A 19933-nucleotide genomic window follows, 5' to 3' on the forward strand; every position below is an offset into this window, starting at 1 on the left:
TCAGAAATGTCTAAGAAAATGCAGTACCCAGATCAATATTGCTATTCTAGTCATGCTGTCTCCTATGGCAACACTGCTCAACACAGAGCAGCATAACAACTGATCTGCGAGCAAACTTTGCTACGCTTAACAACCGATTAAGGCCAGCATAAAATTACTGAATTAATAAGGCTTTTTGATTAAAAAGGACAATACAGGTAGATAGTTACTTACTTCCAACATTTGTTGATATAAAATCAGCTGGAGAAGTCAGTTCTTCACCGGTACCATGTAGATTCATTTCGTCTCCTTTTGCTAGGCACTAACTCGTTATCAAATGAAAATATTTACAGAGAACACATCTATCCGAGCATCTATAAAACTAAAAAACAACGTTATGGGAAACGCGCCATCAGCTTTGAAACGTTCCTTGCAACGACAGTCGGACAACGTTACTTCCGTTTTCTCTTCTGCGCAGAAGCAATGGGTCGCTAAGTCCCGCCTATCAAAGTTAAACAATGGATCACAGAAGTGCATCGATCCCATGGTTGATTGAAAGGTTAAGGGGAATTTGTTACGTGTCAACGGCATTAATTAATTCCATATCAGTCTTAGGATCCAAACCTTTCTACTGAAATTGGTATTCAGCAGGCGTCAAACCAAGAGAACCTAACATTGGCTGAAAACATCTGGAAGGATGAGTGTCATCTTCGGGTTTCACTTGCTCTTATGTGTTTATGCAGTTTTGGAGTCGGTCACAAAAAAAAACATGCTTAATATACTTAAAGGCTATAATCTATGTAGGATGACCTGGGGTTAACATGATTTTACCAGTGTACACTGTGATAGCTTCTCCTAGCTGAAGAAAACCCTAGGCACCTTTTGAATAGAGATGGTACCAACAGAAAAGAGCAAGTTCTGTGAACGTGGGTTACATGAGGTGTGACATTCAGCTGCTCAGGAATGTGTCTAAATCTCAGCTATGTAGGACAGTGAATATAAAGGAAGATGTAGCAGGAAAGACAAAAGGCTTGACGCTTTCATGTCCATGGTGAGTGAACATATTTATATTCATCACAGGCTGTACTGAAATAGCTGAGGGATATTTAGGTCCCAGAGATGACCAAGCAAAACAGGCCAGACAATACAAATTCATATCTTTCTAAGTAGGCCTGGAGTTTTTAAAAAAAAAAAATCTGATAATCTGTATGACAGTTTTCAAAAAATTCAGTGTCACTGTACTATAACTCTGTAGCCTTTAAAAGTCCATCATTGTATTATAACATGGTTACATAATAATTGTAATATGTAATACAATTATTATGTAACAACATAAAATGCAAGACAGCCACTTAAGATACAAAAATCCAAACATTAAAATCATTATAACTGTAGGGGTTTTATTCTGCTCAAAAAGTCACCGTGGCAAACATAAATACAAACCAGAGATGGTATAGTGGACGCTTTGTAAATAGGATACAAAACAACTGAGTTTATGTACAGTTTAATATATTATATGTGTATGTTCATACGGACATTTGTCTGTATCTGTATACACATACACTGATGTTCAGCAGTTCAATGAAAATGAAGGAAAGGGATAAAAAATAGAACATAACGATCTTCCACTCTAGGTGAAACCACATACATAAAAAGATTCTGTTCAAACTAAAAACACACACACTCAACAATGCAGGGTTTAAGGTCTGCCTCTTTGAGGTCAGACACCTGCTTTAGAAAATAGATCTATTTCAGCCAAGTCAGACATTTGAAACACACTAACTCAATATTCACAAGTCTACTCCCGCCCCACACCTCAGCCACAGGCAAAGAAAGGAAAACAAAAACCTGAACCATGACAAGCACATTAGGAATAGGCAAGCCAAAAATATACATAGTGTAAAAAGGAAGAAAAAAAAGGTTTGTCAAACATGGAACATATACTACTGACAAACTACAACAGCAACAAAAGGAAAAGAACATGTTCAATATGATTTCAATGTCAGGCAGTTCAGCTGTATGCTTACATTCTAGCTTTTAGTGAACCTGGATCTACACTCTTAGAAAAAGGGTTCCTCAAGAGTTACGTGTGAGGGCAGAGGTCTTTTGTAATACCTCCCCTCCATGAAGAACTTCCTGCTGGGAAAAAAAGGTACTTTGTGCCTCTAAAGCAAAAATCTCTCCGTCACGAGTCAAAGTAGAAACTCTTGGTGTAAAACTGTTGGTTTTACGAGAGAGACCAGCTGAAAAACTCCAAAGGTTCACCTTTCTTTAAAAAGTTTATATTTATAAAAAAAAAAAAAAAAAAAAAAAAACAGTGAACAAACATGAAATCAGCACCAATTCACATTATATCATACACTTAAACAATATAATATAAAATTATACATTTAAGGATATATAATAATATATTATAATACCAGGATTTCAAAATCAAAATGTTTTATTTTAGAAACATTCAATACCAAGCGCCTTTTCTTATTCATAAAACAGGGGCATTAAACAAGAGATGGCGATAATATAATAACTATAACATCTCTGAATAGTTCAAACTTTACATTTTGGAGGTAAGTTAAAATGATATTTCAATGAAAAGCATCAAGAAACTTAATCTGCGCCACATTCAGAGTTGATTAATATGGCTTTGGGGTGTTTTAGGTCAAACACTTCAAAATATTAAAGACGCAGTCCTCGATCTTGGTGCTTGGTCCGATTTTGTTTCCCATTAACAGAGCTAGGAGTTTTTCTGAGCGCAGAAACAAACCGTACAGCTGGAGCTTCGCTAGAGTGTATTGGAATCTAATTGAGGACTTCACCTTTAACTGACCACACCTAGGCTTCTATGGGACAGAAATGTGTGTTCCTGAACTGGTCTTGTACAGTCAAAGAAGCATAAGGACTTTAACATGTACGTTTGGAGCCATAATTAAATGTGACTTAAATATGTGGGAAAAATGATAACAGCATTAATAACATTCACATTTCTAGACCAATCTAGCGTCCCTTGAAGGCCAGGCTAAAAAGTACACAGAAATGTGAAAGTTTGGGCTGAATTGAAGATTAAAAGCTTGGAGACCTCGACTTGTGTGCGTTTATTATCAACACACTTCAAGGTCTTAATTTCATGTTGTAGAGTGCAGACTGCACTCATGTCACTACGTGCTTAAGTTCAATCTGGTCTGAGAGACAAGTGCTGTTGCTACACCTGTTTACCTACCGACACATTCAAGTTCACATTCTCATCACTGCACACAACATTCAAACAGTGCAGAACAGTCAAATAATCTCAGGCAAATTCAAAATACATTCTGTCCCTTCCCAGGTCTCCATTTTAAAATGGTTACGATAGTCAAACAATTGAGAAACATTTTGTTGATGCTTTAGACGTCTTCGAGACATTTCTAAATTGAAGACGTTTCAACAAGTAATTTGTGGTCTTCGATTGACTGACTCAAACAAAAAACACCACAGAACCATTTTAAACAAGTATGAACACTGAACAAAATAGGTTTCTTGACATCTAGTGCTGGAATATCACTTTAAGTGAATAGTCCTCTGCGACCCCCTTTGAACCCCCACCCATCCACGCAAGGATTTGGGCTTGTACTCTAAAATGCCAACTGTGTTAAATAAATGCAATTAAATATTAAAGACATCAGTGCTTCACCACCTCAACCCAACCCGCCCCATCACTATAACACCATGGTCGTCCTTGGTCAGCGTCATCTCAGACATCAGATCAGTACGTGGAGTACTGTACAAAATGCCCCACTGACTTAGTCCCTCTTCTAGTAGGTTATTCTCCTCTAAGCTCCTCTCACCCCTCCACCAAGTCCTGGGTACCGGGATGCTAACTTACATACAAACATTATTGTGTGTTACAGAAGGCAGAAGGGCGACCTTAAGAAAACTGCGTTAGACTTAAAGGAAATGATTGGAAGCGTCAACCTTTTATCAGCTAAAGAAAGAGGTAATAGATGTTCAATGATAAATGTTCATGAAATGTTGAGATACTCTGGACCTCAGACCCAGTATCCCACAAGGGCAGGAACATCTAAGGGATAGGGTTAAAGTCCTCATCTTGAGTAATAACACATTTATAAAGTACTGATTTACACCTGATTGTCATTACAAAATATCTATAAATCAAAGTCCTCTATCTGTTAAAAAAGCAGACCAATTAAATTTCCTTTAAAAAATACCATGATTGAGAGAGAACTCCATATATTACATTTGTGGAAAGAATTTTTCTGACCAAGACATTTCACATTTTTCTCGCTGTTAACAGATTCGGTATCTATGGCTACATGCCATGCCTTGTGTAAGAAATGAAAATACCAACTACTGGTTTACAAGAGTAGGACAGAAGCTTACTCACAGATTGGCAAAAAGTTATCGAGTGTAAGGTGTCACTCGAAAGTCAGCTCAAGCTGTCTCTCTCGTGTATTAAAGTCCAGCATCGCTGAAATGCCCAATGATTCTCTGAGTCTTGGGCTCAAAAAGCTTTTTCTCTGTAACAACACAAACAGCATCTCCTCGCTCCCCTCTCTCGTGGACTTCAGCTTAAAACATGGAGACGTTGAGGACCTGTCCAAAAGAGAGGCGAGTTAGAAGACAAGCACTCTGACAGGACACTCCTCTCTGAGCAGTCTGGAGGCATTCCTGTTAGTCTAGATGTCAGATACTAAGAAGTTCTGTGTTACGTTTATTTTAAACAAGTGATCATATCACACAAGTGCTACTAAATGGAAAGTAAATAAATGAATCTGTAAAACGAAAAAAAAGAACAGTAGAATGCAGCGGTAACTGGCTGACAGCGGAGGACTTACTGAGTCGTCCATGATGGAGGCTGGATCAAAGTAGTCGGGTTTAAGTTCGGTCCTCTCTCTGCGATTTTTGGAAGCAGGCTAAGGATGAGATGAGAGAGAGAGAGAATAAGCTTAGCTGTACACTTGCTCACACTTCTTCTGACCAGTATTTCCAAACCCTTTCAATAGGCATACAGCTAATATTTCTTCCTACCAATGCTATTCCATCTAACGTAACCAGCATTGCTTTGATGCAACTCCTGATACGTGTACGAATTAATCTGCCATCTTTCTGATCGTCTCCTCTCCTCTTCTGCCACAAGCCCCCCCCTCACCCTTCTTTGCTATCTCTACCTCTCTACCCGGCCAAGTAGATCCCCCCCCCCCCCCCCCCCCCTATGAACCGAGGTTCTGCATACGGTTTCTTCCTATTAACAGGGAGTTTTCCCTTGCCCCTGTCACCATTGTGCTTGCTCCAGGCCAAGGGCTATGTAAAGCACCTTGACACAATTGTATTGTTTTGCCGCTGTATCAATAAAATTGCACTGACTTGAACTCAACACAGAAAATGCTCATTTGAATTCATACCAGGTCAATATCCATAGTGTCAAAATCCATCCCCTCATTCAAGTCTTCTAGTCGATCCTCTGACGACATCATCACGTCTTCCACTATGGGCTCCTCGTCATCTTCCATTAAGCCAGTTCCACGGCGACTACACAGTGCACACACACACACACACACACACACACACACACACACACACACACACACACACACACACACACACACACACACACACACACATTGACTAAATGTTTCACAGCATCTCTGGCATCAATTCAATTTTTTTTTTTTCAATTAACGGAGGAAATCTCACTTTTAATACAATTATAATCTAAATGTTATTCTTAATTTTTAACGAAACAAAGGGGCAGCATGTATGCAGCAGGGTCTCTTACATGGCCTGTTGCATGTGACTCCTCATCTTGGCATAGTGCATGCTGGCTCTCTCGTGCTGCTGTCTGGCCTCAGCCTGCTGCCTCTGGGCCATCATCCATGTGACCTGGGTGCTGCGGGGACACAAAACACAGTGTCACATACGCGGCAGGATGTGTTCACACTTAATAGGTACAACTGTGCCATGACGACACAGTGCATAAACAAATTCTGCTACTGTACAAAGAGGAAACCATGTCAGATGACCGTTTCGTCTCCTAAACAAGTTGTGTATCTGTGTGTTTCTGTGTAAAGGATTAGCAACGACTGTAGCTTTGACTTTATTACCCAGGAACGGTAGATTCCAGCTATGCCGCCGCTTTGTACAGGAAGTCAGCATTTTATTTACTGCACAAAAAAGCCAAACCACATCTAAAGCCACTGGAAGGCCCGGGTTTGCCATCATGTTGCTCTGGCCTCTCTGTGGTGGGCGGGGGTCTCTTACTTGTAGTCCATGCTGGGCTGGGGCTGGGGCTGGGGCTGAGGGGTCAGGGGGGCTTGTTGCTGGTGCTCGTTGGCCATGGCGTAGACGTAGGCCTCCTCCGGCCGCAGCTTCTTGGGCTCGCGCAGCACCGTGGAGGTGAGGTGCGGCAACGGCATCATGACCGGGGTCTGGGCGCCCTGCTCACGGTTCAACCACATGGTGGCGTCGGTGCTGCTGCAGCTGCCCTCATCTGCTAGAGGAGAGGAGAGGAGAGAGAGAGACAAGGCACGCGCACACACACACCTGTAAGTTCTCAGACAGTAGAGAAAACTCATTCAGTGCAATAAAGAATCCTGTTTGTGTATATAAAGTTTATCGGTCCATGCACACCTTCTGGTAGTTTCCTCTTGCTGCTGACTGAGGGGGCTTTGCTCTTCCTGCTGCGGGTGGAGCTGCGACCGCTCATGCCGCTCATAACAGACATGGTGTCGTCGTCCCCGCCCGCCTGCAACGAGTTCCTGTAGGAGATGAGTGGCATCCAGCAGTCCTCCCTCTGCAGCGCCATCTGGAACGTCATGAAGCGCTCCAGGTACAGGTGCCTAGCAGTAGGGAGCACAAGGCCATTAACACACACACACACACACACACACACACAAACACACAAACACACTAACACACACACACACACACACACACACACACACACACACACACACACAAACACACAAACACACTAACACACACACACACACACACAAAGAAAGAAAGAAAGAGGGGTGGAGGAACACATACTGCATGCTAAAGTGTAGACAGAAAGAGGGGGAGACAGCTTACACAGTCTTCTTGTCTTGGCGCAACAGTTTGGAGGAGAATTCACTGAGGATGTCGAGGAAGGTCAGGTTTAGAGGAGGATTCCCCTCTCCCTGTGGGCTGGGCTCTTTGAAGGCAAACTCAATACCGTCCCTGGAAAACACACACACACACACACACACACACACACACACACACACACACACACACACACACACACACACACACACACACACACACACACACACACACAGTGTGAGTGTGGTTTCACTACAGCTATGACTTAAACTAACAGATCTCGCTTGGCTGCGCTGACACGACAATACTGCAGATGTAGATGATGACAGGAGATGCACATATAGATATATATATATATATATATGTACTTGTGGAGCATGGCGATGGCGTCCCTGGTCTTGACCTGATCGAGTCCAAAGGTGAGCGAGAAGCGCCGGGCGAGCTCCTTAATGCCGCAGAACGCAGCAGAGGAGCGGTCGACAATACAGCCAAACTCAGTCAGCATCTCGTTAAAGAGCTACAGCAAACAGAAGACCCAAAAAGATTTCAGAAAATTTCGGCATTTGAAAAATCACGTGATTCCAAAGCAAAGAGAATGGACCTGCATCTTTTGCAAAGAACATGATGCTACCTGCTGGAGACTGAGGATAAGAGTTTTGGCACACTGGATCCTGTCGATCTGTCTGGTTCTGCTCATGGTCTCTTTGATGATGTCACCGTAGTCATTGTAGTACTAGACAGGAAAACACACGTTAGCAAAGTAGGACTTACAGAGACCCTGCAAACAGCAGACTCACTTGTGTTTTAAGGTTCATCTAAAAAAAGACTTAAATCTCTGATAAATGATTTAATTTAGTTGAAGCGAGGCGTCCATTTGTTTGATCCTCACCCTCATGTACTGTTTGAAGATGTCGGCTCCTGTGCTCATCTCCACCACGTTATAAATGATGAGTTTGCAGTATGCGGCCAGAAGGTTCCTTCTTTTGTGAAGAGCTTCAATTTTCCATACCTCATCATATCGCTGATCATCTGCATAGACACAGAGTCACATGAGCAAACACAAAGTTCATCGTCAAATGCCAATGCCCTGGTGACACCTTTAAGAATTCTACTGTAGATGCGGAACACGTAAAAATGACAAGCTTCTGAGGTTTAAAAAATATGCACAGTAAAATATTTGTTCTTCAGTTAAATGACTGATCTTTTGCTTTCAAAAGGTTTACTTATAGAAACACAGAGCAGTGTTTCTTTTACATGCTTTAACAATGACACGCCATGTCACCTCTGACCCTTAAATCTAAAAAAGAGCAGCAGTGACATCCTTGAAGTTTATAAAGGCACAACCAATTACCACAACAGACATATGTATAGCCACTACTGCTGTGGAAGTGATGCCTTACCTGTGTGGATCTCTTCATCCTGGTAAACGAAGACGTGGTCCTGGATGAAGCTGAGCACCTCGGCCTGCAGAGAGGAGTCTGGGCTGTAGATGAGCGGCTCCAGGGCCTCGCGACCGGACGACACGATCTGGTGGCTGAACACCATCAGCACGTCGCACAGGATGGTGAAGGCCTGCGGACGGCACACATCTTTGGGTTAGACGGTGATAAAAAGAGGTGCCATGGGGCAGGAGGGTTCTCGTCAATTCAGTCGATTACGTTGCAGGGAGGACAGAGGTTTGACTGACCTGCTCCTTGACAGAAGTGTTGACACTGGTGAGGTACCTCTGGCACATTAGACAGAACGCTCTCATCTGCTTTCTCAGATTCACCATGTCACTCTGAGCAAAGGAGGAAGACAAAAAAAGAGGCTGATTGATTTAAGGCAATCCTGAAATAATTAATTTAAGACACAGCACCAGTATGGTGCTGTAGTGTTACCAGATCAATGAACAATTCTCAGACAAAAAGACATGTTTGTGTTACTTATAGTAAGTAATAAATAATTATTGCTATTTGAATAGAAAGTTTGAATCACTCTCTGCATACAGCAAGGAGTAAGGGAAAATGTATAGTCCGGCGGTCATTACCGAAAAATAATCCCGACGGGACGATCAGGACATGGTCATGTTTCGTCCGAAAGGGATTTATTTTTCGGTTAGACAGAAATAGCAATTATTTTCTTGCCATTTTGTGATTTCCGCTAAGAAAAAATTGTTTGATAGAAGACATTACTCTGAAATACCCCTTTTTAATGATTTTGTTGCCGTTACGTGATTTCCGCTAAGAAATAGTTCTTTTCACAAATAGAACTTTTTAAATTGCAGGTGTTGCGGATCAACCCATTACTTGCTGAATTCAAGTTACAATGACTTTACGTTTAATGACCGGACTACTTGCGAAATGATATGAAAGATGTGAATTAGAAGCACAAAACCCGTTGGCAATAACGGTCATGAATTTTTCGCAGCAATGAATAGAAAGAAATTAGAGACCTGCGAACGTTGGAGTCACCCATTCAAATCAACGGAACATTCTGAAGACGCGTATAATAAATGGAAATATAAACTTAATATAATCTGAACACTCAGGCACAGGAAGCTGTTGATGTTTTGGATTTTGCATTTTGTAATTTCCTTTTTCCAGTTTCAGTTTCAGAGTGAGTCAGAGACTTCAGAAAATGAATGACTAACGGCCTAGTAGTCAGTGGAACATGAAAGAAGAATTCTCAAAATGTGCATCCCTATTTTGTTTACCTGTTTTGCAGTGCCTTTGGAAACCTTGGCTAGTTGCCACAGAATGGAAAAATGTGTGCACTGCAAGGCATTAATCACAATCTGAAGAAAATAAAAAGAAGAAGAAGATACAAAAATATGTGTATTAAAGCATATCTCGTTAGGGAATACACAGTGCTCTGTTTCTTCATCACTATACCCAGTTACTTCATCACTGCAGAACACTACAGCACCCCTGGGGAAACATTTAGGAACTGATATTTAGCACTTTGGAACAGAGGTGAAAAACATGTAAAAAAAAAAAAAAAAAAAGACTGAGCTACGGCAGGGGATGCCGACCACAAACCCCAACCGCAGAGGCATACGAGAAAGGTTAAAGGTCAAATGCTTAGTCAATCACTGCACCTGTTGTGGCATGTCCCCGTTTTGCAGGCCTGTGTTGAGGAGTCTGTAGAGGTTGGTGAAGAGGTCCCACCTGGAGAGGTCATGAGCACTGCAACGCGAGAATGAGAGTCACTGTCAGACTACCACTTCACTCACCAGGATGAGCGAAGTCGAGGAAAAACACGGCAGTGTTTGAGAGCATGATCAAATATGTGGCTGCATGCACGTCTTACTTATGGAAGGCTGTGATTCTTTTCAGTGTAGACAAGACCTGATATGCATCATCCTCATCGGTCTCCTGTCCCTATTAAAGAGAAACAAACAGGCCTGAGGGTGGCTAACATTCCAACCAAACAGCACCAAATCTGCCATCATTCAGTACATCCCCTGATCCCAACATGTTTCTATACAAACCACAAACCTGGAGTCTCTCCAACCTCACATGGTTAAGATTTCCAAATCACACTCTGACTAATATATTTGTACAAATCTGTCTGTCTGTCTGTCTATACTTCATTCACAAAACCCTTCAAACCTCATAGACATTGCATGAAGACACACCTCCTGTAAAAAATCCTCCAGCAAACTGTTGAGCTTGTCGACCTGCTCGTCCAGGAGCTGACTCCGTGCGATGTCCACGCGGTTAAAGATGGTGTACTCTTCATTAGAGAGGGCATGGAAGGTTCTGGAACAGGCCTCCAGCACATCCGTCTCCGTGTGTTTCTCCACCACCTCACGGATCTGACGGAGCAGCGACTCCAAGTGCTACAAGAAGGACACAACACAGGCACTCAGACAGCTTCATCATGTCCCATTTAGGAACAAAATGATCAAGTATGTGTCCGTGTCCGTGTCCTGCTTTACTTGACTATTAAAATGAGTTTACTTTGTGTGTTAATTGAGGGGACAGCGTCTCCTATCTTACCTTCTCCAGTCTGCCAGTGGTGAAGATCTCCAGGTCAAAGTACTGGGGCAGCTGCAGCAGGTTAGTCAACTTGGCTGCATCGACCGTGTACTGAAAGCCAAAAGAGAGCATGGAGAGGTTTTTGTCTGTGTGTGGGAGGTATAAATATTTAAGAACACATTTTCAACTCTACATTATTATGCCAATCATTTGAACTTACCTTTGCTATTAACAATGGAAGCGCGACAGCAAACATCTCTGTGATTCTCGTCCGATCGTCGAGCTGAGATTTTTTTTCTTTGGCTGTGAGAACCTGCATGAGATTTGAAAAAAATAACCATCTTTAGCATTACATTACTCATCTACTCGAATTCTTTACACAAACTGATGCATGCATGCGTATGTACACAAATGTGCCTATGTTAACCATGCGCTCACACTCACCCTCTTGCCAGTTCCTCTGCCCACAGGAGGGTGGCACTCACAGGACTGGCGAACGGCACACAGCATGATCTCAACTAGAGCCGTCTCCTGCCGGTCGGTCAGCTCTTAACACAAATGACAACACCACAGAGTTTACAAACATACAACAATCTCAGTGACAACATCCATCAAGCCATGCAAACTCCACTAGTAGTCCAAAGCAGAACATTCAAGACATATACGTGTGTGTGTGTGTGTGTGTGTGTATATATATATATATATATACACACACAGTACCAGTCAAAAGTTTGGACACACCTTCTCATTTTTATTATTTTCTAGATGGTAGATAACACTTTTTTTGTTCAGTACATCATTCTATATGTGTTCTTTCGTAGCTTAAATGTCTTCAGTATGATCAACAATGTAGAAAATAATACAAGTAAAGAAAACATTTCTCAAAATAATGAAAGGTGTGTCCAAACTTTTGACTGGTACTGTGTATATATATATATGGTTACATTTCTTCTTTGTTGAGGTATCATGGGGAAAAAAGGTCATTCTTGATGGAATGACAAAATATCAAATGTTATTTCCCTGTATATCCAACTCTACAAAATGGTTCTCCTGCCATCCTTACTCAGCTTTAACACTCATCCCTGGTCAAAGTCCAGACAGCTGAGCAAACTTTAAAACATCTTTAAAACAGAAACGTATGAATGATCAAAATATTTAAAAACAATGTATATACAGGAAGCCCATAAGTGTGTCGATTTCATATCACTTCAGATGATCCATTTCATATTGCTTCATACACCATCACTACAGACTGGCAAGTTAAGCACGAATTATCTTTTAGTCATTTTAACCATTACATGTATTTGGACAATAACCAAATATCAGATGATCAGCTACATTTAAATAGAATGCAAGTGTTTTTGACTCTTCTGTAGAAGAGTGCTATGAGGACACCCTAAAGGACGACAGGCCAATGACTGGATGGAAAGCTTTTGTGTATCTGTCAATGACCTATACCCATAACACGAACAGGGTCAAGGGGTCAAAAAGTTGTAATTGGGGCCACTGGTTCAGTACTCATCTCAGGTTAAATACAGTGTGGAGTACTTAGCCATTAGCCATGAGGTCTTGTGATGGAGATAATTTCCAAGCACTGTTAATGACTCAAGAATATAATAATCAAGTGCCTTGTATTATTAATTACCTTATATGAATCATGTACTTATGTAAGCAGGAACATTGCTTTTCTGTGTTTTACCCATTGTTAAAAGTTCATCTCAACCCCACAGAAAAATAACACACTGGAGTATCTCTAACTCTTACCTTCCTCTCCTGGGAAAGGCTCATCCAGCAGCAGGCTGATCATGCTCTCCCAGTCCTTCAGCAGGTCTGACGCACAGTCCCACAGGCTATCCACCAGGTAAGCCCCGTGCTCATGGAGCTGCACACAAACATTTTCATTTCAAAGTCAAAGTCAAAGTGTGTTTATTATTGCATGTACCAAATTGCTTCAGCACAGCAAAATTCTTACGACTTGGCAAGCATCAATCATCGACGCAGTAGACGTCATACATATAACATATACCAAAAAAATAACATAAAACTCTATAACACTATGACAATAAAACATATAAAATGTAACATTAACATACAACAATGGACATACAACATTTACATTTAGTCATCTAGCAGACGCTTTTGTCCAAAGCGACGTACAAGGGAGAGAACAATCAAGCTAAGAGCATTAAAAACCTGGTGTAACAATAAATACTGCTTATAAAACGACATAGAAAGAATAAAAAAGAAGTGCGGGCCTGCTTAAGTGCAGGTTAAGCCAAGGTTCCAGTTAGGAAGGGAGGTGTTCTTTGAAAAGTTGGGTCTTCAAGAGCTTCTTAAAGGTAGAGAGGGACGCTCCTGCTCTGGTTTGCTAGGCAGGTCGTTCCACCAACGTGGAACTACAACTGAGAATAGTCTGGATTGCCTTGCTTGCACCGGGGGCAGTGCCAGACGACGCTCACTGGATGAGCGCAGCGTCCTGGGTGTAACATTTGCCCTTACAAGAGCATTTAGGTAGGTGGGAGCAGACCCAGTAAGCACAAACATATCTTTACTTTGGGACAAACTCCTTTTGACTGATGAAACTCTCAAGACGTAAGCACAGCCATAGACACAGATACAGACATATACCCATATAAGACTGCTTCTGAAACATGTAGGGCAACAGTTTTCATGTCACCAAGGTGTGCTTTAAATGAAATTCTGACACATGGATGACGGATGTTCGGTGTACCTCACTCTCCAGGAAGAAGAAAACTGTAGTCTTGATTAGATTTGCATTGCGACTCTGTCTTCCCCTTCGGAGCATGCCCTCTTCCTCGGCACTGCGATTGCTGAACAACCTACAACACACCACGTACTGAATTAGACATGACCATTGAAATAAGGCCTTAATCACTAGGTATTAACCAAGAGTTCACCCTTTAGGCCTACATAATCGCCTCATTTAGAAGTCGGATAATTATAGCAGAAAGGGACTAGATAGCGATAGGAAAAAGAGCATTTTTCTCCAACCATATTCAGCAGCACACCCCTAGTCAAATTAATGAATTACCTGCCAATTAATTGAACGCTCACTCGAACAAACAAACAGTTTCTATAATGCTTTCTGGGATATGTTTTTCACTGGAACCTACTTCTTGTAGAGGAACTCCCCCGCTGCCACCGCCAGCGGTCGATGGGCAGAGTACACCAGGTGATAGACGCTCTCCCAATCTTCAGAGGTCAGGATCTCATCACTACTCCTGCAACACAACACAAGTGCTGAGTGCCAACACCAGCTTTCAGACAGACTCTTGAAAATTCAAAAAAGGAAATACCTTTTTTTCATTTTAAAAAATGAGCACAGGAACGAAACCGGATGTACAATGTTAAGGCATGTTTAATGTTAACAGTAAGGTTTAAATAAATACATGAAAAGTGACTTACTGTAGGACTAGGGTCAAGAGTTTGACAGCTTGTACAGCCACATCATACTCCTTATCCAAGGTCATGGCCACAATGCGATCCTGAAAAGGCAAATTCAAAATTGGACAAAATCTTCTCTGTGTGTGTAGGTGTTAGGTGACAACAATACACTTGCTGTTTATGTTGGACAGTTGACCCTGTTTAAAACTGAAATCATATACATATTTGAAATAGACTAAACGGGACTAAACGTGGGGACCAGCATTCCCATTTCAATTTGTAAGACCGTACCACAGAACTGAAGTGGCATTGACCTAAAGGTTACCTCCCACCTACTCAGGATCCCCTTGCATGGAACAAGTAAAATAAAACAAGGGTCATCCCAATCTGAGTTGCTCAAGCATACCTTTGCATCCTGGCCAGTTCTGTGTCTGATGCAAACTGATTTTCATGGTGGGTATAATAGTGAAATAGCTGCATTCCTCTCTGCACATGTTCATATGTTCTTGTTCTTCAACAAAAATATGGACTTGATTTGAATGGGCTTTTTGGAGTATGAAGCAACTACATGACAACATAGTCAATTTACCCTCTCTGCATTAACGACTGGCAAAAGCCTTTAAGTCAATGTATTACCGAACGTCCACACACCTACTGTAACTGTTCTTGCGTGTTTATTAAATGGACCACGTTCCGATGTTTTGAGACATAGTCAAAGTTCACTTGGCTCTATGTGCCTTACATGTTTATGAAGGCCCACCAACTAAGCAGTCAGCCTTTCACCGCGGCCTGTGCTGGGACATACTATCTACTCAGATCAATAGCATGTGTATACATTAACACAGGCACATGTTAATATGTGTGTGTGTGTGTGGTGTGAGTGTAGATATGAATGTCGGCTTCTCACCTTGAAGCGACTAGTGAAGAGCTCCAGGCGACTGTTGAGTTCCCGGTTATAATACAAACCCTGCAGGGCGGCCAGACACTTCAGACGCACCTCACCTTGCTGGGAGAGGAGGACAGGGTAAGGACACAGAGCGTGAAAGAGAAAGAGAGAGAGAGAGAAAGAGAGAGAGACCGAAAGAAAGAAAGAAAGAAAGAGAGAGATTTTCAGTTACAGTCACGCTGCCCTCAAATCATAGTGACAGGTGTGGACACTGATTACGTTCAACCAGAGCACTGCTGTAAACTCGCTTTTAGCTGGGACAATTACTTGAACATACAATGATACATGCATAGGAGGTGAAGCAAAGACAAAGAACTCTATGGTGCAAATAGGATAAAATATCTATCTTTCGCTCCATCCATCCATCCATACTGTTTACCTTATCATGTAACGTCCAACCAACGTATTTCAGGTAGCTGTCGTTCAGAAACGCATCACTGTACATCTTCATCCAAACACCAATCTCCTCGATACAGATGGCTCTAATCTCAGCTATTGCATCACTGTAAGAACACACAGGAATGAAACTACTTAAACACAGCACCATCCTGTTTAAAACCATCCCCACACACACATGGAGGTGGTATGAAAGTGATATCAGAGCAAATACTATCCCCGCACACACTAATGCATATGCTAATGCAAGATGCTAATGAAGCAACATTATAATGCTACACTTATAATGCTAGATGCTATTCAACAAAAGTGTATAATACTGTAATTAAGGTGGGAAACCTACCGATAACGGTGTATGAAGACACCTTTGAAGATAGCATTCATCATATTTTCAATTTCATCTTGATTTTCCTGAAGCTGAAAAAAGATACCAGTATACAAAATGTGTCAGTACCAAATATGGAAAGAAAAACTTTTTAAATTTAAAGCTATAAGACCTGTTAAAAGATAACCGTGGCATATTTCACCAGTTCATGTGTGTATAAATGAGTATTACAATTAAGACTGACCTCTTTGCGTTTTTGGAACAATAACTCCACTCGTTCCACAGATCGCTTTGCGATGGCTTTGTTTCGCTCCGCTTCGTATTGTCTCTGAGTGTTGTCCATGTTGATGCTGAGGTTCAGAGCTACATTAACTAAAGCGGTCATCAGCTTCATTGCTGCAAGCAAAACAAAGTTCCCACATGATTAAAAAAAGAGAAATCCCATCATGCAGGATGGATCAAAAATGGGGGGGGGGGGGGGGGGGGGGTATAAGGAGTGGCCCCTTGTTTCGGGCTCAATGTGCTGAGTGAGAAGACTTTCACACACATTAAGTGAGCGGAGAGTTCTCACCTGCGAGCGTGCTGGTGTGCCGAAAGGCTCGGACCTGGGAGTCAGACAGGCCGGTGAGCAACGAGATGAGCGTGTCCATCATGTACTCATCATAGATGGTGCTGTACTGACACTGTCGCACCAGCACCCCGATGAACTCACAGAAATTTGACTTAAACTTCTTCCACAGTGGCCCTGACGTAGTCAACGGATAATCTCCGCTGTCCTACAGTGACCAGACAAAATAAATTGAGGAAAAAATAAATGTCAGTAAAATTAAACTCTCTGCCAACATCTTTGACATGTTGAGACACAATGCATGCAAACGTATGTAAACAAACAGAGTAAACAAACGGATGTAAACAAATAGAGAGTGACAGCTTCAGTATACCCACCTCATCAAACTCCTCAGTCATCTTTCGGATGATCTCGGAGTTCTGCATATGTCTGAACATTTCCGAGCTCACAGCACCTACAACAACAAAAGACTTTGGTGTAACTTGTCAGTGGCCCAAAGACCTACAGACAATCTAACAGCTATGTCTTTGACTTACCTTTGCAGCCCGAGCATTGGATGAAGAAGTTGATAAGCTCCAGTAATGCAGTGTCTCTTTCATTCTTGTATGACTCAATCCAGTCATCTACCACAGACTGCACAAATCAAAACACAAAGCTCCATTAGTTCACATCTATCACCAACTACCAAGTGAGTGCTAGCATAATGGTGTCGCATACATAAGCATCTACCAATTGAGTGCTAGCATAATGGTGTCGCATACATAAGCATCTACCAATTGAGTGCTAGCATAATTGTGTCGCATACATAAGCATCTACCAAGTGAGTGCTAGCATATTTGTGTCACATATATGAATGTAAGGCATGCTAACCTGCATGGCACTCTTGCCCATTTTGACCATCTCAAACAGGCTCAGGTTTTCCATGCCATTCTCATGGTGGTGGCCATTGACGCGGTTCTGCCCACCACTTTTGCCTCCTGAACCTTTGCCCTTCTCACCAGCTCCCTTCCTCCCCTGCTTAACACCCTGAGGAGGAACAAAAGACACAAGGCAATGAGAATGCTGTGGGGGAGGACTTTTCACATTGACATGATTCTTGGGAATATTGCTTCAGCAAAATTTCAGGTCATACAAAACTGCTGATGACAAACATGGACAAGACTCAAGCAGCTAACAGGCTAAGTTAGTACCTTTGGTTTTCCGAGTTTTGCATTGTACCCCTCTGGATCCTCAAAATCTGTGTCTGAAGATAACTGAGTATCGGCCTCCCTGTGAAAAAAGTTTGCATGGTCATTTAAGGATCTATGAAGGAGTAATCAGCTGTTAAACCACTCAGAACATGCACTTCTAACCTCCACACTTGAGCAAACACATTGGCTACTGACTTAAGTTAATAGATCAGAGTAGGGATGTTACAAGCAAAGCTGTGAACAGACTTTCAGTGTACAATTTTACAAATGGCCCCAACTTCTGCTGTTCCCCCACAGTACAGGTAACCAATTCATTCAGTTTCACACATATAAGTAAAGTTCTACTTACTGAGGGAAGTGATAGTCTGATTGGAGCTCCTGTGCCTCTATCATTTCTTTAACATTTTCTGTTTCCCAGTTTAGCACTTGAAGATGTCCTCTCTTCAGTAAGCACCTCTAAAGGTTCCAAAAAACTAAGAGGGAAAAAACATGCCAACAAATGTCACCAGGTTCCTATAAATGAACGGTGGAAATCATGTTACATTATTAAACACGTTAAAATTATAAATGCAACATACTGTGCATCATTATTTGAAATTATATGTATTGGGTCAGTGTTTAAAACACTCACTATAAAGTTAAGTAGCTATTGGCTACACTAAAACGTTGAAACAATCCCATAGGAAGATAATTATAACTTTCTATTCGTATTGTAGATAGATTGTCATGCCTTTTTATTATTTGCCTCTCAGGTCAACACTTGATTTTACCCAGTCACATTTACAATCGCTGAATCGCCAAATGATAGAACACCTGGTTAGCCGTCTCATCAGCAGCTGCCCAATTGGATAGATAAGCTGTTTAGCATTACTTGGTTCTAATATTAGCGAACAACATTAGCGAAGCAAGCTGTGATACACCGACTCAGAACTTCAGAGACCAAGCACTCGATTCTCAAAAAGCTAGTACCCTAAGTTATCAGTTTGCTCGCTCGGTTTGTGGATGTTTGTTTATTTTGGTGTCTTATTAGCTAGTAGTGACGTTAGCTAAGACAACTGGCTTTCGCAATGAGCTAACTGCCCAGGTCGGTAGCTACATCTACATCTCTTCCGTAAACATTGAGGCTAACCATAATAGCTACCATTAAGTAGCTCGCAATTTTGTGTTCTCTGTGTTTGCTAGCAAGCTAAATGCCAAATGCAATTGAAGAGACTTAAGTTTAAGTTTGCAAACGATGAGACAGTGCTTAAAAGATCACATGCGGAAATGCACGTCTAGTCCAAACAAACGTTTGCATGTAACGTTACATATGAACTACGCGAACGTTAGCTAGTTAGTGATAGCTAACGTCATCTTGCAGCTGTCACCAACTTCGCTAGCGAGCTAGCTAAGTTGATAGCATAGCGCCAACAGTTAGCTTAGTTGGAGCTATTGCTACAGCAATTGCTGTTCCTTGCGTCAACAAAATGACTGCCTTCCATTATTTATCATTTTGAAACAAGAGATCAATCTTAACACTTTGGCGCCAGCAATTAAAACAACAAACTCAAACCACTGTATCCGCCATTTTACAACTTACCTCGTTACAATCAAACAACGTTAGCTACACCAATCAATCAAAATAAATCCAGAAATGACACTTATCCGCAGAGTACAATTATTCGAAAAACGATGCATTGATTGTCACGCGCAAGTGCGTGGTACATCCGTGAAAGCAGAACTGGTTAAATTATTGGACTACTTTGTCCTCCTGAGCTGGTATGGTACAAATTGTATTTTCGACGGATAGCTGATTCCTGTTACACAGACGCACCACCAGCAGGTCATATTGAGTATAACACATGGAACGTCTGGGGCAGAGTCCATAGTGAACGAACCCAATGTTGCTACAATGTAACATTATGAAACACGAACAAGTTATTTGTTTGCAATCGTATCTGTCCTGCTTAGCTGTCCACATAGAAATAAACATTTATTTCTATGAGCTGTCCAGAAGAATGTTTTTCTGAATTTACAGATGGTCTGTATTGGATAAACTGGTGCATGCATAAATGTAAATGTGTTGTGTATCGTTCCTAAGACTAAAAATCCTGACAAAATGAG

General features: G+C 41.6%; 1 protein-coding gene across 2 annotated transcripts; it reads right to left on the minus strand.

The window, feature by feature from the left end:
* Positions 1-2224: 2224 nt before the first annotated feature.
* stag2a (STAG2 cohesin complex component a) lies at positions 2225-19597 on the minus strand. Of its 2 annotated transcripts, none has more exons than XM_080837822.1 (34): positions 19410-19597; positions 18180-18303; positions 17831-17909; positions 17511-17666; positions 17177-17273; positions 17018-17094; positions 16644-16848; positions 16317-16468; positions 16091-16164; positions 15731-15854; positions 15313-15411; positions 14427-14506; positions 14135-14242; positions 13732-13840; positions 12765-12882; positions 11445-11548; positions 11221-11313; positions 11022-11111; positions 10658-10861; positions 10330-10400; positions 10118-10205; positions 9734-9814; positions 8726-8818; positions 8439-8610; positions 7928-8067; positions 7670-7771; positions 7407-7555; positions 7045-7173; positions 6601-6809; positions 6232-6460; positions 5750-5860; positions 5376-5502; positions 4809-4886; positions 2225-4566 (listed from the first exon to the last, which is right to left on the minus strand). In XM_080837822.1, exons 2-34 carry the CDS (start codon positions 18221-18223, stop codon positions 4543-4545), a joined length of 3816 nt encoding a protein of 1271 aa, XP_080693948.1. In that variant the 5' UTR covers positions 18224-18303; positions 19410-19597; the 3' UTR covers positions 2225-4542. The 2 variants fall into 2 exon arrangements, with proteins under 2 accessions (XP_080693948.1, XP_080693947.1); XM_080837821.1 differs by having other exon boundaries at positions 6232-6463.
* Positions 19598-19933: the final 336 nt, after the last annotated feature.

This window comes from Sprattus sprattus (assembly GCF_963457725.1).
Source record: "Sprattus sprattus genome assembly, chromosome: 1".
Lineage (NCBI taxonomy): Eukaryota > Metazoa > Chordata > Actinopteri > Clupeiformes > Clupeidae > Sprattus > Sprattus sprattus.